At 43.3% G+C, this 27,717-nt stretch overlaps 2 protein-coding genes across 2 annotated transcripts in view; one reads left to right on the top strand and one right to left on the bottom strand.

Annotated features, from left to right (window-relative positions):
- The window catches only part of LOC143960305 (uncharacterized), a 71,478-nt gene extending 56,096 nt beyond the window's left edge, over positions 1-15,382 (bottom strand). Inside the window, exon 1 of the mRNA XM_077468747.1 lies at positions 15,241-15,382. Coding sequence (XP_077324873.1) covers positions 15,241-15,378 — 138 coding nt within the window. The 5' untranslated portion in view covers positions 15,379-15,382. The remainder of the gene's footprint in view (positions 1-15,240) is intronic.
- Positions 15,383-15,458: 76 nt separating this feature from the next.
- CUNH14orf119 (chromosome unknown C14orf119 homolog) lies at positions 15,459-26,591 on the top strand. Its single transcript, XM_077468827.1, has 2 exons — positions 15,459-15,602; positions 26,021-26,591. Exon 2 carries the CDS (start codon positions 26,024-26,026, stop codon positions 26,369-26,371), a length of 348 nt encoding a protein of 115 aa, XP_077324953.1. The 5' UTR covers positions 15,459-15,602; positions 26,021-26,023; the 3' UTR covers positions 26,372-26,591.
- Positions 26,592-27,717: the final 1,126 nt, after the last annotated feature.

Raw genomic sequence — 27,717 nt, 5'->3', positions numbered from 1 at the left:
TTATATTAACTGTAATATTATATGCTGGCCATAAAAAAAACGTCTTCCTTGGAGAAACAAAAAAAATAAATTTTAAGAACTTTGTTCGATTTTCTAATCAATAGTGGGGGTCAAATCAATGTTTATATTCAACCACAGATACGGGAAAATTCAGAAATGGAAAACTTCTTGGTCAAAGATTTTCAGACAGTGTATGTGGTTTTCATTCAGAAATGGCATTCATTTTAAAACAGAATGTTAAAAGCAAGTGACATTTTTAAACAAACATTCTTTCATTCAGTGAACGTACAAGGATTTTTTGCATGAATATTCTCATCTGAAAAATGATCCGTGTGGCCAGCATAAGGCTCGGTACACACCTATGCAGTTTGATTTTGATCAGTTTATGCAGTGCATGTTGATTTTTACACACATGATTTTGCTGTGATTTGCGTTTTTTCTTTGTTTTAGCCAATTTGTTGTTGGGCAGATTAAAAAACACAAATTGCGGCAAAAACGCACTACATGCTTTTCTGTAGCTTCTCCATTGAAGTATATTGAACCAAAAAAAGCACAATTTTACATTGAAAAAGGTCCTTGACCCTTTCCAAATACATAGCAGCTGAAAAAAAAAAGCATACATGTGAACATTAAATTAATTGTAGTGCATTTATGCAAAAGCACCAAGAAACACATGGGTGGGAACCAGGCCTAAAACATTTAGTAACATACTGGCGTTGAAAAATTAAATAAAAATAAAAAATAGCCCTTCATAGTACAAAAAGAACACAACCGCTACTGTAAGGGGTTCGTTTTTATACTGTGCAATAGTGAAAGTAATATTTACAGGAGCAATTTGCTCTTTTTGTACTATAAAGGGCTAATTTTAGTTTTTTTAATCTCATGTTACTGGCCGATTAATCGATTATGAAATTAATCGATTACTATTTTCATAATCGATTAGTTGTTTCGGGCCCTAATTTACAGCCCATTCAAATTAATGGGCTGTCAAAATGTGCCACACGAGGAAAACGTGGGAAATGCACAGGAGTTTGTGCCGCATTACCGCGTGATCCAGGAGTGATTTGGCCCCAAGTTTTCTTTAAAACTGCCTTACTTTTTAATGGCTTTGCTAGGTTAGCTCCCAAAATGTCTGGTGACCTTTTGATTTCTCCAATTTTGTTCAGGTAGATCGCCACCACTCTACAGTTGCCTACCCCTGCACAAATGTATCTTGAGTTGTAGATATAGTCATGTTTAGCAGGGGTTTCCTAAGTTCGGAAAGTTATTTTAAGGGTTCCCCAGTGCTGAAAAAGTTGGGAAAGGCTGATCTAGATCATAATGTATTTAATATAAACTGTGCTCAAAAGAATACAAAAGGTTGCCACGGCTTAATTTGGAAAGTTCTAACTGCATGTGTATTCTTCTGACCCAGTGGCATCACATTTTTTTGCAGTCATCTAATCCTGGCAGTACTATTCACCAACTTTAGTGAGATCTTTATAATTATTGCAGGTCAATTACTCAGAAATCATTGAAACTAGAGTGTCAGTAAGAAAGCCAAGAAACTAGTATTTTCTGAAAGATCCGAAAAAGGCAGTCTCCGTACCAACACAGTTTCCTTTATAGGATGGCACACAAATACTGGCTACACCTGAATTTTATCAATTTTGTGCAGTGCTAAGCACCATCAGCACAGGGCAGGGCTGGACAAATCCCAGATACTTTCGGGCATCTGTATCTGAGCATTTTATAAGCAGTTTATTTTACTACAGTTTCACCAGCTCCCACTAGATGGTGCCTAGTAAAAATGGGATCTCCATAATCAGTTGCAATTGTTTTCAGTGGGGAGCGATATGAGGTAGCCAGTGAGGATGCATTCAAAACCTTTTCTTCTACTGCACCTATGTCCTGCTCTCTCCATCCCTCTCTCTCATGTCCCTATTCTCAGCTCCACGCAGAACACCAACTCTTGCCCTGCTGATTGTGGGTTCTTAGCTTGCATCTGAGGTATTGATCTACCCAATTACACTTTATTTAATGGTCCCACCTACACAGATACAACTGGCTATTCAGTAACCCAATGGCACTACGTAGTTTTGATCCAGAACGGAGTATTGGTTGTGAGTGACCATGGCAAGCAGGATAATGCTGCTTTTAAGTATCAGGACCCAAAGTTAGTGTGGAGAGAAAGAATGGGAGGGAGCTCTGATGATCAGGGAAAGCCTGGTCCGCCTGCTACCCTGGACAGAGATAACGAAGGCTGTCAAACCAGACACAGAAGATCAATATTTGTTTCCAGTTTGTCTCTACATGTCCAGTCACATGAAGGATAAAGAATTGGTGGCTGTAAGAAACTTCTTGGCACTTACATCTTGCTTCTTTCATCACGCTCCCTGTGAATGACAGGAAAGAGCTTGCAGTCACAGTGAGAGTGTATATGAATAGTTCTCTGGCATCAAGAGCAGGGTCAGTTAGGTGAGGTGGAAAGAGCATATGGGTCAGCGCTGGGACACTGAGAAAGCATATTGGTCAGCACTGTACAATGAAGAGAACAAACAAATCATGTGAGAAAACATATGGGTCAATATTGATTGTACTTGCAAATGTGAATCGGTACTGTCTGCTGTCTGTGAAGAAATTACAAAACAAAAAACAGGACAATAGCAACCAGGATTGGTTCTGGTTTTTAGCTGGCTAATAGATCTCTGCAAGATTTCTTGGGCCTAGCATAAGGTCTAACTGAATCCAATTCATCAAACTTGCCATAATAAACTTTGCTCAAGCATTACCTTTTCCAGTTGTTTTAGAAGTATATTTTATTACTTCTGTAACACAAGGTCAGCGGTGGTTTGAACATACATTACAGATGTGTATGCAGTCATTTAGAATAGGACTTGGTCAGCTAATGACTAGGAACAGGGAACTTTGGAGCCATTATTGGTGGGAACTAATTCCTTGTTTATTGGAAAATGAATGATGCACGAAAAACAGCTCCAAGTTTGTACCAATTTTCCCAAATGGCAAACGATAGACTCCAAATTCCTTGAATGCACAAACTCATCTTTTCACAAGCTCACAGTCTATAGGAAGTGTGTGTGTGCGCAAGGCAAGTATTTTTTAAACATCTTGCTCCACATTTTTTGTTTGCCTTTATGCAGGGGATAGTGGCCCAATTTGAAGAATTTAGAAGCCTAAAAAAGCAACCATGACAGCCTTCTACACTAGCAGATTAATAACAGCAGGGCTTGACAAATTTTCTTGGAATCTAGGAGCCAGGTTTTTTTTTTTTTTTTTTTTTTTTTTTTTTTTATTACAACCGACAAAAAATAAAAAAATTAAATTAAAAAAAAAAGCTTTATTTTCAATATAACAATTAACCAATGTTAAATTTACACAGAAAGACAACTAAAACGAATGTGACTGCTTTTATTTCCTGCCTTGCAGGGACACAAGACTGCCATATCCCCGCTAAGGGTCCGATCAAGTCCGCCTGAAGAACGGACAGGCGAACCTGATCAGACAGTCTGTGTGAAAGGGGCCTTTTTGACCCCATATCTCATATTTAAGAGGACCAGTCATGCTTTTTTCTATTACAAGGGATTTTTACATTCCTTGCAATAGGAATAAAAGTGACTTTTTTTTTTCAAAAGAACAGTGAAAAAATAAAAGTTAAAATAAGAAAAAAAATTATAATTTTAAACGCACCCCGTCCCGCCGAGCTCGCATGCAGAAGCGACCGCATATGAAAGTGGTGTTCAAACCACACGTGAGGTATCACCGCGATTGGTAGAGCGAAAGCAATAATTCTAGCCCTAGACCTCCTCTAACTCAGGACATGCAACCTGTAGAATTTTTTTTTCAACTTTGCCTATGGAGATTTTAAAAGGTACAAGTTTGTTGCCATTCCACGAGCGGATGCAATTTTGAAGCGTGACATGTTGGGTATCAATTTACTCGGTGTAACATTATCTTTCACAATATAAAAAATAAATAAAAATTGGGCTCAATGTTGTCTTATTTTTTATTAAAAAGTATTTTTTACCAAAAAAGTGCGCTTGTAAGTCCACTGCGCAAATACGATGTGACAAAAAGTTTTGCAACAACCACCATTTTATTCTCTAGGGTCTTAAAATAAAAAATATATATATGTTTGGGGGTTCTAAGTAAAGAGAAGGAGATGGGCGGGCAGTGAAAAAAGGCAGGGGAAGCTCCATTAGCATTGCTGGATGTCATACCAATGGCCACCCCAAGAAGGAACCCTAGGACTGCAGAAGGCCGCAAATCCACGGCCTCAATTACAGGCCAGCGCGGCCCAATGCGATCGCGCGGGGGGGTTAGGGGCTGATCTCTGGGATAAAGGTGTGGACAGGCACAAGTCAGGAGATGGATACAACAACAATGCCTAGAAGCACAGTGAAGTATTAAGAAGTGAAAGGTATTTGGTACAACACAGACCCTCCCTGGATCAGGAAGTCGCTCCAATTTGGATGAAAGAGCCAGGAAGTTACTAGTCAGAGAGGCTACCAAGAGGTCTACAGCAACTCTGAAGCAGTTGCAAGAATTTATTTAAAAAGAGTGGTCATTGTGTGCATGCGACAACAGCATCTTAAATTCCCTACAAAAGTGGCTTGTATGGTATGGTTGCAAGAAAAAAAGCCACTCCTCAAAAAAGGCCACATGCAGTCACGGCTGAGCTTTGCCAAAATGCAGCTTGAAGATTCTGAGGCACCATTCCTACAGTAAAGCATGGAGGTGGTAATATCCCGTTATGGGGGTGTTTCTCTGCAGCAGGGACTGGAGCACTTGTCAGGATAGAAGGAAAGACGAATGGGGCAAAATACTGTCAAATAAAATTGAGGAAAATCTGCGGCCCTCTGCCAAAAAAAGTTGTCAATGGGAAGAAGGTTTACCTTCCAACATGACAATGACCCAAAGCACACAGCAAAAATGACCACACAGTGGTTGAAGGAGAAAAAGGAGAATGTCCTTGCATGGCCTAGTCAGAGCCCAGAATTAAACCCCATTGAAAATCTGTGAAATGACAAGAAGACTACAGTCCACAAATGGCTACCATCAAATTAAACTGAACTTGAGCAGTTTCTGCAAAGAAAAGTGGGCAAATATCGCAGTCTAGATGTGCAAACGTTAGTAGAAACATATGGCTGTAATTAAAGCAAAATGTGGTTCGATAAAATACTGAAGGGGGTGATCCCCCTCAACTCAGTGATTCTGTTTGATTTTTTTTCTGACATGTTGGTGATACTTGGATGTGATAAGTTGCACTGAGCAAATGCAACCGGACAAAAACTGTTTCTTCATTTCAGGCTGCAAAGAAAAAAATGTGATTCTAAAGGGGGGAGGGGGGGGGGATTCTTTTTAATACCCACTGTAAATGGAGAGTTAAAATTACAGACAAGAAACTTTGTTAACTGCCTTCCGCCCAAGCTATAGCCGAAAAATGGCTACAAAAGCAGGCTTACTGTGCGCCCCCTGTGGCGCATGGGCAGCACACTCTGATCGCTGAGTCCTACGGGGTAAAGGGCCAATCACAGCGGCCATTTACCATGTGATCAGCTGTGTCCAATGACAGCAGATCACAGATGTAAACACAAGCCGGTTATCGGCTTTTCTTTCCTCACGCCGACAGTGTGAGGAGAGAAGAGCCGATAACCAGCTTGTGTTAAAGGGACATCGACACTGATAATCGGGGCACTGATCATTAGTGCAGTCCCAACAGTGCCCACCGGTGCTGCCAATCAGGGCCGCCTCATCAGCGCACATGAGTGAAGGAGAAAAATTACCAGTTTGCAATGGGGTTTTCTTTTCAAAATATTTTGTATTTTTTCATTTGTTTAGCAAAAAATAAAAAATAAAACCTAGTGGTGATTAAATACCACCAAAAGAAAGGTCTATTTGTGTGAAAATATCATATGGCCGTGCAATTGTCAAAGTGTGACAGCGCTGAAAGATGGCCTGTGCAGGAAGAGGCGTAAAAGTGCCCAGTAAGAAACACAGAATATTAAACCTCAGTTCTCCATTACTGAAGTATAGCATATGCAAAATATAAATCAAAATGTATAGTACAGGCGGTCCCCAGGTTACAAACAAGATAGGGTCTGTAGGTTTGCTCTTAAGTTGAATCTGTTTGTAAGCCGGAACAGGTACATTTTGTAGCTTACTTATGCACCTAAGGTTTTTTTATACATTTTTTTGGCTTTTTGTCCATTTATTTTCACCTTGTGATCCGCCCAGCAAAAAGACACACTGTAGATGAGCAGGTGTATTTGGGTCCTAAACAATTTAGAGATATGATAGATCTACTGGTAGGATCAATGGGTAATAAAACTAGGTTACGGGGGGACTGAGGAAAACAAAAAGTGCAGTGGTATTGTAAGAGAGAGGAGGGAGCGCCAACAATGGATGAGTAATGAAAAAAAGAGAACTGCGCTAACCTCAAATTCCCAAAGTAAGTGGGATATGTGTGTGTGCTAAACCCAGTGTCTTAATGTCTCTAAGGCCACCTCAAAAAATATAGTGCATACTATTATATATACAAATATGTAAAATTAAATACAAAAATAAGACACAAGTGCGTGTCAATGATGTGAATCACCCAAACACAGCACAGATTGTATAGATCTCTGTGTATATACCCCTAAAAATAAAGGATTAAAGTTTTCTTAAAACTGAAAAGGTGCATAAAATAAATTACCAAGAAAAATATTTTGAAAAACTCTATGTAATGTCCATATGATTATATGACAAATTATTGCTGTAAAGTGTCCATATGGTAAATAAACACCAGTGAAGAAAAACTTTGTATGAAGAGCTGAATTGGAAGTGCACAAATTAATAATCTTCTCCAGGAATATAATGTGCTTTTCCCATCACCAAATGAATGAATTGGCTCCTTACCAGATCCGAGCAACCCCCCGTTACAGAGGGTCACCACAGGCAAAAACAATCAAAGGATATCCGGGTAGCGGTTCCCCCTCAGGCGATCCCAAATCTTTCACACAATGGGGCTATGGCTGTTGCTCCACATGTCACTCCCAACTCAACGTGGTATCACATAGGGAAAAACATAGGCTCCAGATAGTGTAAAACCAATGATTTTAATTTGCAAGTAACGAACGTATACACTTACATAAAAGACTTTAAAAGCAGGCTCAAAACAGAAGCGTGCACTGGCCGGACACACACCAACGCAGAGACCAACCCGTCCTTCCTGGTCTAAAACGAACGAACACGACTGGGGTGACGTCGACACGTTCGCACCGCCATACGCGTTTCGTAATAATTACGTCGTCCAGGGGCACGGGCGGCGTGCGACGTCACCCCTTTTATAACCAACAACATAACCAAGCCTCGCTTTGGGTCAGCGCCTATCTTAGATATCATATAGGCGTTAGAGATCAATGACCATGGACCAAGCCTCACTCTCGATCCACAGACGTCATATGTGTATATATTCCCAACGAACGTCCTATAATTATGGACCAAGCCTCGTTCCCCAACGAACGTCCTATAATTATGGACCAAGCCTCGCTTTCAGGCAATGGCCATATTGGAAAAAAGACATGGCAAATTAGCCCTTATTATAAAAATACCTTTCCTGTGTCCAAAAACAAACCGGAACACAAGTCCCGAACATGCAGTGGAGACACAGAATAAGGTCTACCGATACTAGACCGAACACAAAAATGAAAAGTTTTCTTTATTATAATTAATATATATAAAAAAGATTTTTAATACAAACAGGTGTTATATATATATATATATATATATATATATATATATATATATATATATATCAAAACGAGGGGACAGCGCCATTAAGAACTGTACATTCACTGCCCAAAAGGTCTGCGTCATTCCTTCCCACAGATCTTGCTAAGTTGTAAACTGGGCATATGTGAACTAACAAAAGCATGAAAACCCGGAGCGTCCCAATGTATGAAAATAAAATACAAAATAGAGCATGAACTTGGATAAAAAGTATAAAAATATGACTAAAATGAGTGAAATAAAAATAAAAATGAGATAAGGTGAAGTATCCCAGATTAGTATAGAGATACACCAAAATAATTGATGTGTTCACATCTCCATCAAGTTAACATGAAAAACAGGGCAACATGTATTCCCAGTTCCTCGCTACCTCACATGTGCCCCAAAAACTGGCCTTGGGCATCCCCAACAGATGTTGAGGAATGTAACTAAATATGAATCCCCGCATCCAGAGGGCCGGCTGACCCAAAGCTAGGCCTACCCCCCGGCAGAGGCCATAGAGAGTAGAGAAGGACAAGGAAATATTCTACAATAACATGTACCAAAGCCATAATAGAAACACAGTAGAATAATATTTTACAATAACAAGTACAAAAACCACAGTAAAAAACATAGCATCAGAAAGGATCACCTCAAGAATTACTAATAAAGGCATTTACATCGGTGTCCACATTAAGGCCAAACGGAACATGTCTTTAATTTGTGGATCCAGGCCATTTCAAGCTTGGATATTTCCCTAACCAGGGACCCACCCCTCCAATGGGGCCTATATTTGTCTAAACCGACAAATAGGGTGCCTGATGGATCTCTCTTATGTGTTTGGTAATAATGTCTGGACACGGGATGTTTGTCAAATCCACGTCTGATGTTGCCTATGTGTTCATTCAGCCTGACGCGAAGTGCCCTCTTGGTCCGCCCTATATATTGGAGGCCACAAGGGCACTGTAAAAGGTAAACCACAGCCTCCGAGGAGCAAGTAATAAAAGATTCTATTTCGTATGTTCTAGTGGTACTTGAGGATACAATGTTAGAAATCTTAGAGCCCCTATGTGAATTCAAAGTGCAAACCTGACAATTTTTGCACTTATAATAACCAATTAAATTTTGAAAAAAACATCTATTAGCCCTAGGTGGGTCTTGTACACTAGGGGCAATCTTGCTCCCCAGCGAAGAAGCCCCTTTAAAAATAATTTGTGGTTTATCAGGTAAAACTGTATTCAGAACTTGGTCACTGGTAAGTGCCAATGTTTTTGGATCAGGTTTCTCACACCGCGATGTTGGACTGAGAATGTCGTGACAAACGGTACACCACCCTGTATGTTAGCCCTGATGTTTTGTCTATCTACCAACAGTGAAGACCTATCTCTAGTACGAGCGGTCTTCATTGTCACATCAAGGGAAACGGGATCATATCCCTTCTCCAAGAATCTTCCTGCCAAAATTGCTGCCTGTTCATCATACTTTACAATATCTGAACAGTTCCGTCTGAGGTGTAAAAATTGCCCCAGGGGAACAGCTTTTAGCCAAGGTTGAAAATGGCAACTGTCTGTGGGGATGTTCCTATCGGTAGACTTAAAATATGTAGATGTAATAAACTCATCTCCCACCCTCCTAATGTTAAGATCAAGAAAATTGACCTCTTCCTGGCTGGCCTCAAAGCTTCATTTAATCCCTCAGTTGTTCTCATTTAGACTGGCCATAAACCAACGCAAATCTGGTTCTGTTCCATCCCAAAGGAGGAGGACATCATCGATATACCTCACCCACAGGACGATCTCAGACCTCCTAGGGGCATCGATGACGTCCTCCTCCCATTTGGCCATGAACAGGTTGGCCAGACTAGGGGCATATTTCGCCCCCCATGGCCACCCCCCTGTCCTGGCGGTAAAATTGTTGGTCGAACCAAAAATAGTTGTGTCCGGCCGCATATTCCAAAAGTTCTATTAGGAAATCAATCTGGGGTGAAGCAAGGCCCGACCTCCTCTCCAAGAATAATCTCACAGCCTCCACTCCTAAAGAGTGGGGGATGATGGTGTATAATGAGTTAACCTCCCTAGCGGTAATCCCGAGTCTGGCTCGGGTTGGGAATTTCATTACAATAGCGGTAACCCCGAGCCAGACTCGGGTTTGCACCGCTCGATGCAGGGGAGGACACAGGGATCGTTACTTACCTTGTCCCCTGGATCCAGCGATGTCCGCCGCGCTGTGTGATCGAGCTGTCCTGCGCTCGATTCACAGTGCCGAATGCCGCCGAGCTCCGTTCCCTGCGACGTTACGACGCACGGGAGCGGAGAACGGCGGCAAATTCAAAAAAGTAAAAACACACAAAACACACACAGCACTGTAATCTTACAGATTACAGTGCTGTAGTAAAAAATACACACCCCCTTTGTCCCTAGTGGTCTGTGCAATGCCCTGCATGCACTTTTATATTATAAATACTGTTTTTTACTGCTTGGAATTTGGAGATTGTCCATAGCAACCAAAACATGTCCCTTTTTCAGTTTTTTTTGGATTTGATTACATTATTGAATAATTTTTATTATTCTTTATTATATTATAAACTTTATCATACCTGGGATGTCTGCTAGACTCTGGTTTGAAAAGATTTCAGAGCGTTATTCCTAAGAATTACAGGACTACAAAATAAAAGCCAGATTTCCATGCAAAATAATTGTACCGCTTTCAGCACCTTATTCCAGACTGAATCATACCGCCAGGGAGGTTAACGTCTGCCGTAACCAACCATAGACCTTCCCCAGGGGTGATACCAGACAAAAGATTAATTATGTGTTTAGTATCTTTAACATACGACGGAACCTTTTGGACCAAGGGTTGTAAATAATGATCTATGTATTTGCCCACCCGGGACGTCACCGAGTCAATACCACTGACAATAGGACGCCCCGGGGGGGGGGGGGGGCAAACTTGGTTCTTGTGAATAATAGAGTAATCCATGACACGGGGAGACAGAGCTTTTGCTTCACATGACCAGGCTGAAGCAGATTGAAATAAGGTATTTACACAGATCTTTTTTCCCCAGCATTATACAACATAAGTAGGAGGAAGGGGAGAAAGCAGTTTTAAGCAGAGTTCTATCTTGCCTTTGCTTCCACTTTAATGCATGGCGACAGGCTGGAATTTGCTACATGTACTTACAGAGGCCCTCTCTACCACCACAATCTGCAAGTGCAACTAGAGATATCAGCTCCCCTATTCTAACATAAAATTGAAATTCTGTAAGTGGTGGATCTTTAGACATCCACGTCATCCTTGCCACATGCTTTCAATGGCATTCTTGAAAGATTTTTGTACTTGCTGCATAACCACCATGATGGTGTAGGGGCCCAGAAGTCTGAGAATCTGACACATGTGGAAATGTTGATTTTCAGTGAAAACAGCAGCTCTGATATTCCTGGTTAGAATTCCCAAATTACTGCTGCAGAAGTGCTTCTGTAAGTACATGCCAGCATGGGTTTAGTTGTCATGGTAGGATGTGGATGAAGGGTCTCATTAAAGCTGAATTCCAGGTATGGTTTGTAAAGCATAGTATTGTGATCCTTTTGGTTACTATGAAGCAGGGCAGTCACTCAGCATTGGACCAGGAGGACAGTGGCACCACACTATGCATCATTAAAGAGGGTGCTATGGTGATGCCCTCTAAAGCAGCCCCAGGGCCACATCCGGGCCTCAATGCCTCCACATCACCATGCTTCTCTGAGCCAGTCAGTTTCCTCACTGAGGAATCTGACAGGCTAAGAGAGACATGCTGAGAGATGTCCGTGTGAAGAGCTGCAAGAACAAGAAAGAGATCCCGAGGAGCCGATTGGTACAGCAGGGAGGCTCAGTTCTGACAGTAGAGCATTGCCTAGGACAGTGGTGGCGAACCTTGGCATCCCAGATGTTTTGGAAGTGCATTTCCCATAATGCTCAACTACACTGCAGAGTGCATGAGCATCATAGGAAATGTAGTTACAAAACATGTGGAGTGCCAAGGTTAGCCATTACTGGCCAGGAGATACAATAACGCTCTTCTGCCACCCGGCCAGGTTCTTCCTGTGTCAGTACCTGCATGCTGCAAACTCTAGGAGCTGTGCACGTGTTCTTCACTCCAGGTCAGGATGTGCAGAAATACCAGCTGTACTGCGATCTCCATCTCGCCAATTCCAGTGCTTGCAGTTCTGCCCATTATCTCCATAAGCCTGTCAGTAACATATTGACACATCAGTTATTTAACCCCTGTGCCTGCCAGCCCCCTCACTGCTTTTATCAGCCTGCCCCTTCACCAACATTATGACCAGATCAGGGAAAGAGTTTCTTCATTACTGATTCAAATAGTTATGTGTGCACACTATTTCATGAGAAGTTGTACCTACTACTCCTAGCACTAGGTGTTTGTTTTCTATACGATGATGTACCTTTCCAGCCCAGCTTTGTTCACCTACATCTGCTGGTTTAATCAAAAGATTTTTAACTATACACCAAACTTTGGCTTGGCCCTCCACGACAGTGGGTCAGTGGGAAAATTCTTTGCCCACCCCTACCCTGAAGAAACAGGTCCATGACACTCTGAACTCACAATACATTCTTAAAGTGGTTGTAAAGCCACTTTGTAAAGTACACACAATCCCGTTAGAATACATCCTACACTAGTGTGTGTTCTTTCTAAAAAACATGCCCATTTCTACCTTATTTGAGTGCGCCGCTCACATGACTGCTCGCTGCTCCCTCTCCCCATCTGGCAGCTACAGCGGGAGGGGTCGAGAATCCCCCGCTGACGTCAATCAAGGAGAGGAGTGATTAATCATGTGAGCGCAGAGCAGCGCTCTGAAATATGGTAGAAATTTGCTTTTTTTTTTTTACAAATTACACACACTGCAGCATAGGACGTTTTCTAACAGGGGATTGTGTGTACTTTACAGTTATTTTAGCAGCAGGAAGGGAGAAGCGGGCACTGGTAAGAGCTGACAGGCAGGCAGAGAGGGGGGGAGAGGACAAAGGAGAGCTGTGGATGATGGAGGCACAGAAACTAACCACGCTGTCAGGGCTCAGATGCCATGATAAACCGTGGTCAGTTTACAGGGGGAGGGCAGAACCTGGCAGGATCAGACCAACATTTCAGGCGATACAGGGGGCCAAATGACACAGCATAAGCACTGTGCTGTATAGCATGCTATAAAAGTAACAGGATCCATTTATATTTTTTTGGGGGGGGTTGCAAATGCTTTAAGTCTTCTAAGTTCAGTGACACCCAGGGGGAGATTTAGTAAGGGCTAGTTTACACTTGCTTCAAAACATGGCTTCAGACACGCTTTGTTCAAGCTCTCTGAGTGCCAATCAAAGTCCCTGTCACTAAATAAAATGGTTATCTAAAGCCCCATACACACCATCAGATTTTCTGCTGATTTTTTCCTTCAGATTTACCAAAACCATGTAGTGCAAGGGCCTGCCTGATTGCATACAAATTGAAATTCCTAAGATTTGACCTCATATTATATGGTTTTGGTAAATCTGTAGGAAAAAAATCTGCAGAAAATCTGATAGTGTGTATGGGGCTTTACACTCCTGTTTACACCTGCTTTTGCTTGGTGTTTCAATGAGGCTTTGGTGGGGCTTCAAGCGAGCTTTGCTATAGACTTCTATGGAGGCTTTGAAGCACCACTGGAGCTACATGGAGATATAATTTTTAAAGCAAAGCAACAGCAAGTGTAAACGGGACTGTAAGCTAACCATTTTATTTAGAGACGGGAGCTTGGACTAGTATTCAGAGCTTTAACAAAGCCTGCCTGAAGCTGAAGTGTAAATGAGCCGTTAAACTGGTGCACACGTGCATAGCAACCAATCAGCTTCCAGGTTTTATTGTCAAAGCTTTAAGTGGCTGTACAGGCTAAAGGTTTTTAACCTTCATGCATTCTATACACGAAGATAAAAAACCTTCAGTATATGGCTCCCCCCAATACTAACCTGAGCCCGATGGCGATCCATCAACATGTATGAAAGCAGCTACTCTCCAGGGTCTCTGCCTCTTTATTGGCTAAGAAACAGCAGTCGGGCCATTGGCTCCCACTGCTGTCAATCACAGCCAGTGAGGAGGGTGCAGGCCTGAGCCCCATTCTGTGTCTCTTGTGGACAGAGCAGGGCTCAGCAAGCACGTTTGTTATGGGGCACTCAGAGAAGAGGAGCCAGGAGCGCCAGATGGGAACCCCAAAAGATTATTGGGGCTGCTCTGTGCAAAAGCATTGCACAGAGCATGTATTAAGTTTGTTTTTTTACATTTACTATCACTTGAATTGAACAAGCTAAATTGGTTAGCAGTATGCGCGGCTGCACCAGTGTCATCCAACCTGAAATACAGAAGTCATCTAGCAGCTAACCACAACTCCAGAGATTCTGCCCTACATGCCAAGTCATAGGGTTTAAAAGAAGCTCACAAACTGGTTTTAAAATTAAACAGAAGGCTGTGCTACAAGGCAGCCACTGATTAGACTTCACTCCACTGCCACAGGTATATAGTGTATGATTATGGCTTGAATGTAACAAAGCAAAAATATCCATAGAATAATTCAGGAGTTTAAAATCCTATACATAAGATATCCCGACCGACTAATAAGCATCCGCTTGTTTAAAAGTATAATTGCATTTTTAAACGTTTGAACGTTAGGCCACCCCTAACAAGGCAACATATGCTTAACATGACGCTAATGCTTGAATAAGATTAACCAGGATCACCTTATTAGAAACTGAAATGGCCAGAACAGTACATCTCCCCAGAGGGGGGGCTGGAATGGGAAATGGTTTACTGTAGACTGGGGGTGGATCATTGACATACACCAGGACCTGTTGGTGTAGCGCAAATTTACAGAGTGAACCAAATGGCAATCATAACACTGTTCAGAGAACAATGATAAATATGTGTGTATGTATAGGTAGAAAGACTGTACACATCCCCACTGCTGGGTTTTCAGTGCTATATCCACAAGAGTGCAAACCCAATCCAGATCACATAAACATATGCCAATCGAAGTACACAAGTCAGCCATAAAGCACAACACTGTCAAGCTACGCCTTTTCACTACAGTGCCTCATGCCCTGCACCGTCCTCCGTTACAGATCATCATCTCACACTCATTAGTGTTTATATACATTTCTCGCTGCTCAGGCCACAGTCCCACAGGTGCGCGAGCACGCGGGGGATAAGGAGGCGGAGCTTGGCAGACCGAGCGCGCACCCATACCCGACGCTTAGCGGCAAAGGGCGGGAAGACGGCCTCACTCGGCCGAATGCGCACGCGCCGAACGCCACTGCGCATGTCCAGCACGGCCCACTGGTCTGCGCGAGCGCACTGGTGCTGCCGATAGGAAGAGGAGGGGGCGGCGGGAGCGCGCAGATACACTGTTGTGGGGAGTGCGCGTTTCCGCGAGAGGTGCCGTTATACCGTAGTAACGAGCGGGATGCTGTGAAACTACTTACCCCTTTTAAACGCTTCAGAAGTGTGCTCTTTTGGCCGCTCTTAGCTAGTCCCCGTTCTTCAAGTGCCGCTCTTAAATCAGTTACCCGAAGGCTGTCCAGCGGCCTCCCGTCCAGCGTCACGTCTTCTAGTTCTGCCATTTTGGACGTGTTCAGTCGTTGCAAAACCTAGAAGGAACAAGGAGCACCGGCTGAGGGGCGCTATACGACCGAGTTCGGCCGATCCCGCTGCGTGACGTCAGCCTCGGGCACTTCCGCCTCCCAGCTCGGGTCCGCTCGGAGATTCTCTTATTTTTCCCCCTCCTTCCTGTTACCTCACGTTCGTTCAGACGTGAGGTTCCGCCCACACCAGCCTCGCTTTCGTGGTAAGTAGTGTTTGTTTTGGACGTAATAGAAACTGTAGTGCAGCAGCGACATCTAGTTGTGGTTTTTGGTAAGGGAATATCTACAAGCTCTTGCCCCGTCTACAGCTGAACCTGTTGTGCTCTAGCAATATGGAAAAGCGTTCGAATGCAGTTCTTTCGTATGTAGATCAATGAATTATTACAATAACGCTGCTCTGTGCTTGGAGTATATCGAGTCTCAAGCTGGATACACACTATACAATTTTCTTTAGATTTTTTTTTTTTTCCTTTTTAGATTTACCAAAACCATCTAATTTGAGGTCAAACCTAAACACTTTATGTCATCAGGCAGGCCCTTGCACTACATAGATGAAGGGAAATCTAACAACGAAAGTTGTGTAGTGTGTATCTAGTTCTAGGCTCATATGTTTGTTATAAGAAAACAAAATAGGGGAATTGCACAGATGCTGGTATCGGAGCCTGGTCACGCTTGTCCGACATATGCTCCGACTTCGAGCGCACGCCTTGCATGACGTCAAATGTTTCCCCATGCGAGCCGTCTTGACTGGTTCGACTTTGAAAAAGGTCTGGTATGGATTTTAAGGGCAAACCCCACGCCAAGCCGAAATGTAAACAAAAAAGAAACACGTGTGGGCTCCCCCCCCCAGGTCAGGAAAGGTCCCTCCTGAACCATACCAGGACACATGCCCTCAGCAGGGGGGCTCTGTGCTGATGTTGGGGACAAGGGCCTCTTCCAGACAACTCTGGGTGGTGGTTGTGGGGGTCTGCAGGCAGAGGACTTATAGGAATCTGAAAGCGCCTTTAACAAAAGAGGCCCAAAGATCATGCACCCCCCTATGTGAATGAGTACTCATTTGCCAAAAAAGAAAAGTGTAGTATTACGAAAAACAAGAGGTTTTGACAAGTCCTTTATTAAAAACGAGGACCGCCCCCCCCCCCCCCCCATCATAGCTCCAGCTTGTCTTCTTTCTCTGCTCCTCTCCCTCCAGCAATGTGATGTCTTCTGCCGCAGCCAACCCGCTAACAATAAAAGCTGTGTTGTCTTTGCTGTCATAAACTATACAGCCAGAGCTCCAATTTTATCAGTTCAGATCAAAGCATATTCATGTGTTAGAATGGCTCAGTCAAGTCCAGACCTAAATCCAATTGAGAATCTGTGGCAAGACTTGAAAATTTCTATTGTGACGCTCTCCATCCAATCTGACAGAGCTCTAGCTATTTTGCAAAGAAGAATGGGCAAAAAGTTCACTCTCCAGATGTGCAAAGCTGGTAGAGACATCCCCCAAAAAGACTTGCAGCTGTAATTGCAGCGAAAGGTGTTTCTACAAAGTATTGCCTCAGGGGGGCTGAATATAACTGCACGTCACACTTTTTTTTCATATATTTGTAAGAAATGTTGAAAGCCATTTTATAATTTTCCTTTCACTTTGTGTTGGTCCATCACTTAAAATCCCAATAAAATATATTTACGTTTTTGGTTGTAACATGAAAAAATTTGGAAAATTTCAAGGGGTGTGAATACTTTAAGGCACGGTAAACCATCAGGCAGTGCAAGTAGTAGGCCACAGATTGAGAACTAGAACAAATCTTTTAATGGGGGGGGGGGGGGAGTACCTCTGTTTGGAGAGCTCTGGACTGACTAAATAGATTGGTACTTTACCTAGTTTGTCTGGTAGCAGACGCTTCATGCCCACTACCAGCTCTACTGGACATTCTTTAAGATCTTGCTGGTTAGCCAGTAGGTTTAATGGCATAACTATTGGAGACCGGGTACAAAGTAGAGTCTCTCTGAAGATACTCATCACTACCATGCTGTGGGCCTGCAAACTGAATGTTAGTCTCTAACCATAGGCCCCTTTCACACAGGTTTTCCAACCAGGTCCTCCTGTCAGTTTTTCAGGAGGACCTGATCAGACGCTCCATTCACAGTGTTGGATGTCAGCGGTAATATGTCCATATATACATGAATACATATGTATTTACATTCTTTGCCATGACACTCAAAATTGAGCTCAGGTGCATCCTGTTTCCACTGATCATGTTTGATATGTTTTTTACAACTTGATTGGAGTCCACCTGTGGTAAATTTAAGTTGATTGTTTTGTATATAAATAAATATATATCTCTCAATCTCTTCTTTTTTTTTATTTTTTTAATAAATTTGCAAAGATGTCAAACTTTTTTCACGTTGTCATGATGGAGTATTGTTTGTAGAATTTTGAGGAAAATAATGAATTTAATCAATTTTGGAATAAGGCTGTAACCTAACAATGTGGAAAAAGTGGAGCACTGTGAATACTTTTGAGATACCCTGTGTATGATGTTTGCAATAATAAGCATGATGTTCTTCACCAGCTGCATTGCTCTTAGGAGCGAATAATCTAGTGGATCCTGAAGAAACCTTGTCTTTTGGGCAAAACCAGTTGATCCATAAATTTTAGGGCTGTTACTGATTAACATTTTTGTGTTCAATTAAATTTTTTTTTTTTTTTAAATCGACAAATTTTTTATTAATTATAATGCACATACAGATCCAACTACTTTTTAGCTGATCTCCTTGCATTGCAATTCTGCATTAGTCAGTGGTTAATGTTTTATACACTATATACATTCCCCTGACACTAGTTAGTTTCCACAATCCATGACATAACTTCACAGTTCACACAAATACGTTTTTAAATTTAAACTTTAGCACTGATGTAATTTTTTTTTCCACAGTAGTGTGACCATCCCTCCACCTCCGGTCTAACTAATCACTCTCACCTTATATCATGGACCCCTGTGCAAACAAGTGGTCATGCAAGCGGGTATCAAAAGGGTTAACACGGACCATAAACTTCTCACATCGCCTTAGATCTCGGCAAGGACGCCAGGTCATGGGTAGAAAGAAAAGATCTAAGTGCTCAGCGCTTAAGTGTATAAGATTTATTTTTTGTGTTCAAACACAAACCACTCGCATAAAGATGATAAAAACACAGCATGTAAAGCCGACAATCGCGTTAGTTCCGTAGGGCAGCAGCATGTGACGTCATACATGGCTCCTCCCCCCCCCCCCGTACGTGTTACGTTCAATTAGAACTTCAACATCACCGGACTCCTCCCCCTCCCTTCGTTAGAAGACGGATGCACTTGGTGAAGGGGGAGGGGTCCAGTGCAGTTGATGTCCGTGATGTCACTGGATCTACGACGGAACTCCCTGAAGACCCAGAAGCCGGCGGAGAGCCGAGTACCAATCAAAAAAAAATTGATTAATTGAGGAATTCATCTTTCATTTCCACAGCCCTAATAAATATATCTATATACTGATTCTTTTGCATATGTTGGCTATTCTTGGTTATCCTACCATTACTACTGTTTTCTTACTGCTTGCTACTCCTGAACCTGGTATACAGTACAAGGATCTTAACAAATGTTGTGTTGCAGTTTCCTATTTTTTTTTTGATGTCCCAAACAAGAATTACCTGTTTGTTTCACCATGTCTTTTCCAAACTGATTCCTAAGTGGGATAGTCTGTGTCCATTATAACCATCTAGTGCACTTTCAGGCCTCGTGCACACTTTTTTATTTTATTTTTTTATTTTTTTTTGTAAACGCTGTTTCTCCTGACAAGCGAAAATCATCGTTAAAAACTCACCTGAGCTGCATTTTGTTTTTTCAGATCATTTTATCAGCGTTTTGGGCATTTATTTTATTGGCCAGAATCTTTATTTATTCTGTCTATTGAAATGCTAAACGCGCCTAGCATTTAGAAGCGTTTAGCAGTGTCAAGTGTGCATTCTGCCAAAACTGCTCCTGAACGTGCTGGCAATGGGGTTTTTTTCCTGCCTCAACTCCCCCTGTCACTAAACCCTGCTAAAAGCCTGTGTGTGGGGGAGTTTAGATGCAGGGAAATAAACGCCGGATACCCCTAGGAGCAGCTGTAAAAACATCCAGGGTACATGAGGCATTAATGCTCTGAGGAGGTAAGCTGCAGTGTTTGTTTCATTTAGAAATAGTTAATCCTTAGGTCGTACTTTACCAAAAATGAAATGACTATTGCTTTGGATATAGAAAATGTTATATCTTATTGCAAAATTCTGACAAAAACCTTTCAAACAAGCAGGAAATTATATTTTGTGTTCCAGGGGTGTACAGAACATCTCTGGGTTGACAAATTACATTACATTTTTCAACATATTTAGAAATTTACAGTGCTTGTAGATTAAGCCTGGGTTCACACATGCGAACACAGACATTGTATATGATTCGCACTGCATTGCTGGTGCGGATCATATGCAATGTCTGTACAATGTCTTTTTTTCCGTACACTGTAATCGTATTGCATGGATGTGATCATCCATGCGATCCAATTCCTGTCTAAAGTCACATTTCACGCTGCGATCTGTGAACCAATCTGGGGGTGTTATTAACTTTATATTGACACCCGCACCAGTTCGCAGAGGGCAATGTGAACTGAGACATGCAATGCGGGAATCCACACTAGAATCTTGCTGGTTCCCACATCGCATATGTGTGAACCCAGGCTGAAATGAAAAGGTAATTTTAAAGGTAAGTATTAAAAGTAAATTTACAAAATGGATTGTGCAACAATTGTATAGGCCATATGTCAATAATAATATTTATTTATTTTTTACAAGAGTGGGGTTCTCCTTTAAGCTGCTCATGCAGGTAGATGGTGATGTGCCTTTGCTTTGCCTAGTGTCCAAGCTCTTAGATGCAGTCTCTTAGAAAAAATATTTTTCTCCAGTAGTTTACTATTTCATATTTGTGCTATCGGTGTCCCATTTGGGAGATTTCCCATCATGGTCTGTCCTAGAGACTCAATAGGAAGTGAAAGATGTGATCTCTAAAACTGGCCATACGCTGTTAGTTTTTTTTTTTTATTTTTTTTTCTCCGTTCATCTTCCAGGACAGCCTCTGAGACATAGGGCTTCTCCCTCCAGGACAGGAAACATGTAAACCCACAATTATTTAAAGGTGGTCCTCCAGGCCTCCCTCTTCAGTTTTTGTGTTTCCTGCCAATGGGAAGGAGCACATTAGGAACCTAGGGAGCTCCATGTCTTAGGCAGTACTGAAGCGAGCACCTGGCGTTGAACTCTCCTCTGTCCTGCTGGGGAAGAGTAGGGTTGCTGGCCTCACCACTGCTGTTTGTTCAGGGAGAGTAGGACCCCCTGTGAACTGCGCATCCCGCCACCCATGCCATGCTATGCAGATTACCTGATTGTAGCCTCTTTGATCAGGGTGGCGGGAGGGAGACACACATGCTGGCCACTGCTCCTGATTTTTCCGGGTAGAGGCGGGCAGTGTCGGAGGTGGGGCTTCTATGTTCCAGTGGGAGGAAGTGATGAGTACTTCCGGTGGAACTGCGTCATCATGGGACACCGCGAGACAAGGTTCCGGTCTCTTGGGTGTGGCGGTAGACACAGGCATCCTGGGGCCGATGAAAAGGCTCAGCAGAGGCTAAACACACACTAGTTCTTCAGGCACTGGCACCTCCCAGGTAAACGTGGTAAGGGGATCCCGTGGCTTACCCTGGGGGGGTTAGGGTCCTTGGACTAAAAGATCCCTCCCTGGATGGGGAACCACAGGTGATGGGCTGGGCACTTCTAGACTGACCCCCAAGGACAGTGGTGGTGAGGGAAAGGGACATGCACTAATGGATGTCTTTCCTCTTGTGTGCTGTATGTGGGTCAAAGTTAGGTTCCGGTTTGGAAAAGCTGCTTTGCCCTGAATGTGTCAGTAGTCTGGTCAAGGATGATGTCATAAGATCTTGGCATTTGTTAAAGACGAGATTTCATCCACGTTTCAATCTTTCAAGGGGATGGTGGATAGGCTGCAGGGTCACTCGTCATCCCTATCCAGGGCAGTGAGTATGCCTTTCTTGTCTGAACCTAGTCAGGAAGATGGGGGATAGGGAGAGGGAACCTAGGTCGCTTGCCTCCTCTCAAGCAGGTTCGGCATCTGACTCTGAGAGAGGGGAAGATTCCTCCAGGGGGTCCAGGTACAAGTTGTCTTTAGACGATGTGGGGGACTTGCTCAAGGTGATCTATGACACCTTGAGAAATCCATGAGGAGCAGGTTCAGCTTTCTAAGCACGACCTTATGTACCAGGGGTCTAGTGTGCAGAAGCCAGGGTATTCCCCGTGCATAAATCTTTGAAGTCCATCTTGCTGGAGTGGGAGCAGCCGGAAAAAAGACCGTTCTTCTTGGGTAGCCTTAAGTGTAGGTTCCCTTAGGAGAAGAAAGCTTCCCACCCTTGGAATAAGATTCCCAAATTGGATACACCATTAGCCAAGGTCCCTAGAAAGACTGAGTTTGACGTCCTGGGGTCACTTGGAGATCCCATGAACAAAAGAGGGGGACATGTTGTTAAAAAGGGCTTGGGATGCCTCATCTATTGCTTTAAAGCCAGCCTGGAGTGTTGGTTAACGCAGTTGCAGTCCCACATTTCAGCAGGCACGTCCAGGCAGCAGCAGCTTACATCTTTCCCGTTGCTATTTAAGGGTCCTTTCACACGGGGCAGATCAGTGCTGCCCCGTGGATATCCGCTTGCTCAGCGATGACAGGTCTGTCTCTGCACACTGTGCAGGGAAGGACCTGTCACAGCGCCGCTCTCTCCTCTCCTATGGGAGATTGGGTGACGACGGACCGCAGTGTCCATAGTCACCCGATCCGATGACGGATGGAAAAATGGCTTTTTCGGAGCCGCTCGGATGTCAGCCGACATGTCACCGCTGACATCCAGCGCTCCATAGAGGTCTATGGAGCATCCATTCAGGTCCGCCTGAAAAATTGACAGGCGGACCTGAACAGATCGTCCATGTGAAAGGGGCCTTACGCTGTTGGCTTTTTGGTGGGTGCATCGGCAGAATCAGTAAAGTTGGCCGCTAGGTCAGCAGCACTAGTGAATGCCGCTATAAGGGCTGTGTGGCTATAAGCCTGGACGGGTGATGCCGAATCAATCAAAGCTTAAGCTTTGTGGGTTACCTTTTTCAGGTGATCACCTGTTTGGACCTGGCCTCCAGGAGGCTCTGAACCGTACTAGGGATAAGAAAAAAGCATTCCCTGAAAAGAAGAAAAGTATGGAGTGTAGACTTTTTTTTTTTTTTCAAAGCCACAGGCAGCAGGCCCAACAGAGGGGTGGCTGCCCCAAAAAGCATTGGACAGGGCACAAGGGGCGTGGAAGAGGAGGAATCTTATTTAATCCTCCTCAAGCCACCACAAAGCCCAACTTCTTGCGATGAACTGCTACAACTTCAAGCCCGTTTTTATATTGGACATCATAGAGAATGGCTACAAGTTGAAGTTTAATTCCATTCCCCCTCCCAGGTTTCAGATCACCCAGGGATTCGGAGAAGGCAAAAGCTCTCAGTCTTTTGTTGGGGGAATTGGTGTATCAGAAGGTCCTTATGCATGTGTCTCAGAAGGAACACTTTCAGGGAGTATATTCCCACGTGTTCATGGTAAAAAAAAAAACATCAGGAAAATTCAGGTTGAGCCTAAATCTCTGCCCTCTAAACAGGCTTGTGAAATACAAACGTTTCAGGATGGAGTCTATTTTCACAGTAACAAATCTCTTGTTTCCAGGTTGCCACATGGCAACGATCGATCTCGGCATATCCCCATACATCAAGACTTTCAAAAACTTCTCTGGCTGGCAGTCGGAGTGAATTCAGAGATTCTTCATTTTCAGTTCCAGGCACTAGCTTTCGGACTGTCTTCCACTCCAGGGATCTTTATGAAGGTTCTGAAGCCTTAGCCCCGTTAAGAATCCAGGCCATTACAGTGATCTGCTATTTGTCACCCATTCCTTCCAGCAGCTGGCGAAGGACTTGCGGGAAGCACAGGATTTCCTGCAGTCCCTCGGTTGGCTGATCAATTGGGACAAGTCTCAACTGACCCCTACACAGGAATTCCAGTATTTGGGGTACAGAATCTCTTCAGTAGAAATGAAGATCTTTCTCCCTATGGAAAAGATCGAGAAAATTGGACAAGCAGTGGCACCGCTTCAGACCAATTAAGAAACCCAGATCAGAGAGGTCATGAGGGTGCTAGGTCTAATGGCGTCCTTTTTCCCAGCGGTCCCTTGGGAAAGACTTCATCAGCGTCCGCTGCAAGGTCTCATGCTATGCTGCATGGATGGCAGCAAGCAGATCATAGATCAGCCTATGCCCCTGTCATCCATTTTCAAGCGGGCGCGTTGGCGGTCCCATCACAGTTTAGACAGGGGTCTTTTATGGGCCAGACCTTCAGCCCTAGTGATGACAGATGCCAGTGCTTTTGGCTGGGTAACTTGGTCTCCAGTGGAGGTCAGACGATCCTCGAATCGGAGAGCTCTTAGTGATTCAGAGGGCTATAGAGACCATCCAGTCTGACGGCACCTACAGGTGTGGACAGACAATGCGTCAGCTGCCGCTTATGTAAACAAGCAGGGGGGACCAGGAGTCCTGCTCTGCAGTTTATAGCAAACCAAGATTTTTTATTGGGCTGAGTTAAACTTGACTTTTTTGATGGCCATTCATCTGAAGGGGTCTCAGAATTTGCTGGCGGATTTTCTCAGCTGTCAATGACTAAGACAGGACGAACGGTCCCTCAAAATGGACGTGTTTGAGGAGATTGTGCAATGTTGGGGGTGGCCAGAGGTGGACCTCTTTGCCTCAGAGGGCAACAAGAAGGTCACGCGATTCTTCTCCCTCCATCCGCGGGATCAAGCCAGAGGGATAGATGCATTAGCCAATGCATGCAATTCAGCCTTTGCTATGCCTTTCCCCCAGTGAGACGTAGCTGCAGTTCTCCAGAAGTTTTTGACCAAAATGACGGACCTCGGGCTAGGCCTTTCCATTGGCACATTAAACGTGCAGGCCGACGTTTGTGTGTTTTTCTTCAAATCTCACTACAGCGGGATCGATTTTAAGAATTTCTTCAAGGCCCTCTCTAGATCCAGGCCTGTAAGAGTTAGTCTGCCCAACATGAGATCTGACCCTGGTGAAATCAGAGATTAAATGGCTGGTACTTAAAGCAGGTTTTTTTTTTTTTTTTATGGCTATCACTTCAGGCAGAAGGGTGAGTGATTTACAGGCTCTCTCACTTCGAGAGGCGTTTTTGTTAATTTTGGAGGATAGGGCTGTGCTCAAAACAGATCCTAGTTTCCTCCCTAAAAGTATTGTCTGCATTTCACACAATGCAGGACATTATTTTACCAAAGTTTTTTTTCCACCTCAGAGGTAGATGAGGAAGGAACCTTTTGTTTATTAGATGTTAGGAGCCTTTTGGCTTATCTGGAGGTCACTGAGCTTCAGGAAATCAGATTCTCTATTTGTTAACACTTTGCGGGAGCTCGCAAAGGATGTAAGGCATCAAAGTCTTCCATTGCAAGATGGATTAGAATGGCGATTTATGGAGGCATATGCATTAGAAGGGAAACAAGCTCCCCTAGTTAAGGCACATTCAACCAGGGCAGTCTCCATTTCATGGGCAGAGAGGGCCGGTACCTCTCCAGAGGATATCTGCAAAGCAGCAATGTGGTCCAACTTCTCCACGTTTGCAAGGCATTACTGTCTGGATTTATTGTCTGATAAGGAGCAGACATTTGTAAGGACGAAAGGTCCTCCAGGCAGTGGTCCCGCCCTGACAAAGTAAGTTTCTTGCTTATCTCAGAGGCTGTCCTGGAAGACGAAAGGAGAAAACCAGAGTTAGACTTACCGTTAACTCTTTTTCTAGGAGTCTTCCAAGACAGCCTTGTTCCCACCCGGTGTTTTTTTCCCTTGACTGGGGTTGGAAGCAATTTCTGACGTGTTAGTGTTTGTCTTGCAGAGCCTTCCGGTAGTTCTGTGTAAACTGAAGTGGGAGGCCTGGAGGACCACCTTCAAACAATTGTGGCTGTACCTGCTTCCTGTCCTGGAGGGAGTAGCCCTATGTCTCGAGGCTGCCCTGGAAGACTCCTAGAAAAAGAGTTACCGGTAAGTCTAATGCTGTTTTTTTTTTTTTTTTTTTTCTTCGTTTTTTAAAGGCAGTAAGCTGAATGGGGGGGAAAAAAAACAAATTCCTCCATCCACACAAACTAGGTGGATGGATCAATCCCCTCCACCGGGACATTGTATTCTGACAGCGGCATTTGCTGCTGTCAGAATACATTTATTAGTGGCTGCAGCCACTGATGGAGGAAAATTTTCCTACATGTCCCCTCAACAGCAGTTGATAAAAATATTGATACCAACAGGGATCAAAATTCGTCTAGTCATTGCTAAACCAGACTAATTTTGATCAGTGCATATCCAGCTTTAGACCGCATTAAACAATTCAACCGTGCTTAAAATACTGTACATTACACTCCTTTTTAAAAAAAAAAAATGTTTCACTACATAAAATGTATTCTTTCATCTTGAAAAGATGCCTGATTGTGTGACCTTGTCTTCTAGGCAATGACAGAAGAGGCTGTCCCTATCTCCTATGTCCCTGCACAGGAGATGCGATGCATTCTACACTGGTTTGCACAATGGACAGAAACACAGCGTGACCACTTTCTACAGGACTTGCTGTGCAAGGCTGTGCCTGGCAAATTGTGTCTTCTACTTGATGGACTGGGCTCCCTGAACCTCTCTGCTCCACCTCCCAGCTTGTTTCAGTGCCAGATAAGACTTTGGGATCAGTGGTTCCAGAGCTGGGATGAGGATGAAAGGAATGAATTTATACACCGTTTGCAGCAGCTAGACCCAGATTTTGTGGCACTGTTCTATAAGGAGATGACTGGAGCAGCAAGCAAGGACTGATTCCCCCCCCCCGGGAGAGAGACAAGCAGGAATGGGTGTCAAAAAGTCAGTGGTATTAAAACTAAAAGCAAAAATGTAATATAGCAGCTTAGGATGTGGTGGCTGCATTAGTTTTTACATTTTTAGGCTTTTTCCCCTGGTGATCATACCAGTAACATACTTCATGTCTTTTGAGTGTCTGCATTCTAACAAAATTAAATTAAAGCTCAACTCCAGAGAACATCCATCTTTTAATCAGTTACCATAATAGTTTAGATCTACATAAATGCTGGTCGTTTTAAGCACCCCGGTCAGTGTTTAAAGGATAAGTTCATCTTTGGGAACATGTTCCATCTGTTTTCAGGGTGTAGCATGTAACCTGTTCCCGGTTCTGTAGTGCCTCCCCGATCCACTGCATCTAGGGACAGCAAGCGGAGGATCTTCTCCCCCTGCTCAATGTCACTATTTTAAGAATTCTATGAATGAGAAGCTATAAGTACTGACAGCCTTTGCGGCTTTGTGCTTGTTGGTGCTCTATGTAGTTCATTGTCTCTCTCTGTCAGTTTTTATTTGTGTTTGTTTGAGGTACGAACAGACCGATACACTGACAATATGTAGATATTCGCCAGCACACCAAGAATCCGTTTAATTCAAAAGGTTTTTATTCAAGAAAGATCACATCACAAAACGGTGTAGTATAATGTTTCGGAGCTACGCAGGGCCCCTGTCAGGCATGTGATATATCTTATGCCTGACCGTGGGGGGGGGGGGTCCTGTGTGGCACTGAAACACCGTTTTGTGATGTGCACTTAAATAAAATAAGTTTGGAAAAAATTGATGATCCTTGGTGTGGTGGCTAATGGCTACATATCGTACAGGTTCCAGTATCCAGCTGATGGTCACTACAGCAACCAGTATCTTAAGAGCTCATTCCAGGAATGTGTGCCATGGGAATATAGACTGTAGATACAATGACAAGTCTGCAGGAGTTCTGCATGACGCCTGCAATCTGCTGATCACAGGTGCAATGCTTTCTAGGCTCCTAGTAAAAAAAACCAAATGCACATCTTTTTACCTGCAAAAAGATGTGTATTCATTTTTTATTTTTTTTATAGGGGAACTTATCCTTTTAAATGGTTTGTCTCTAACTCCAACTGTAAATTTTTTTTTTTTTTTTTTTTTTTTAGCCGAACGGCTCGGTCTGTTATAGTAAGTTGAAAAATAGCAGACTTACTAACTGGCTCATCAGTGAAAATACATTTAAAAATATATTAATACAACTTTTGTTTTTTGGCTTTAATACCGTTTTTAATCTTGCATTCCAGCAATTGAAGCTTTTCTTAGTCACTGAAAAAGAACAGTGCCAT

This window comes from Lithobates pipiens, unplaced genomic scaffold (genome assembly GCF_037356315.1).
Source record: "Lithobates pipiens isolate NorthernLeopardFrog02 unplaced genomic scaffold, aLitPip1_a1.2 Scaffold_11, whole genome shotgun sequence".
Classification (NCBI taxonomy): domain Eukaryota; kingdom Metazoa; phylum Chordata; class Amphibia; order Anura; family Ranidae; genus Lithobates; species Lithobates pipiens.
This window is presented reverse-complemented; position numbering and strand designations above follow the sequence as displayed.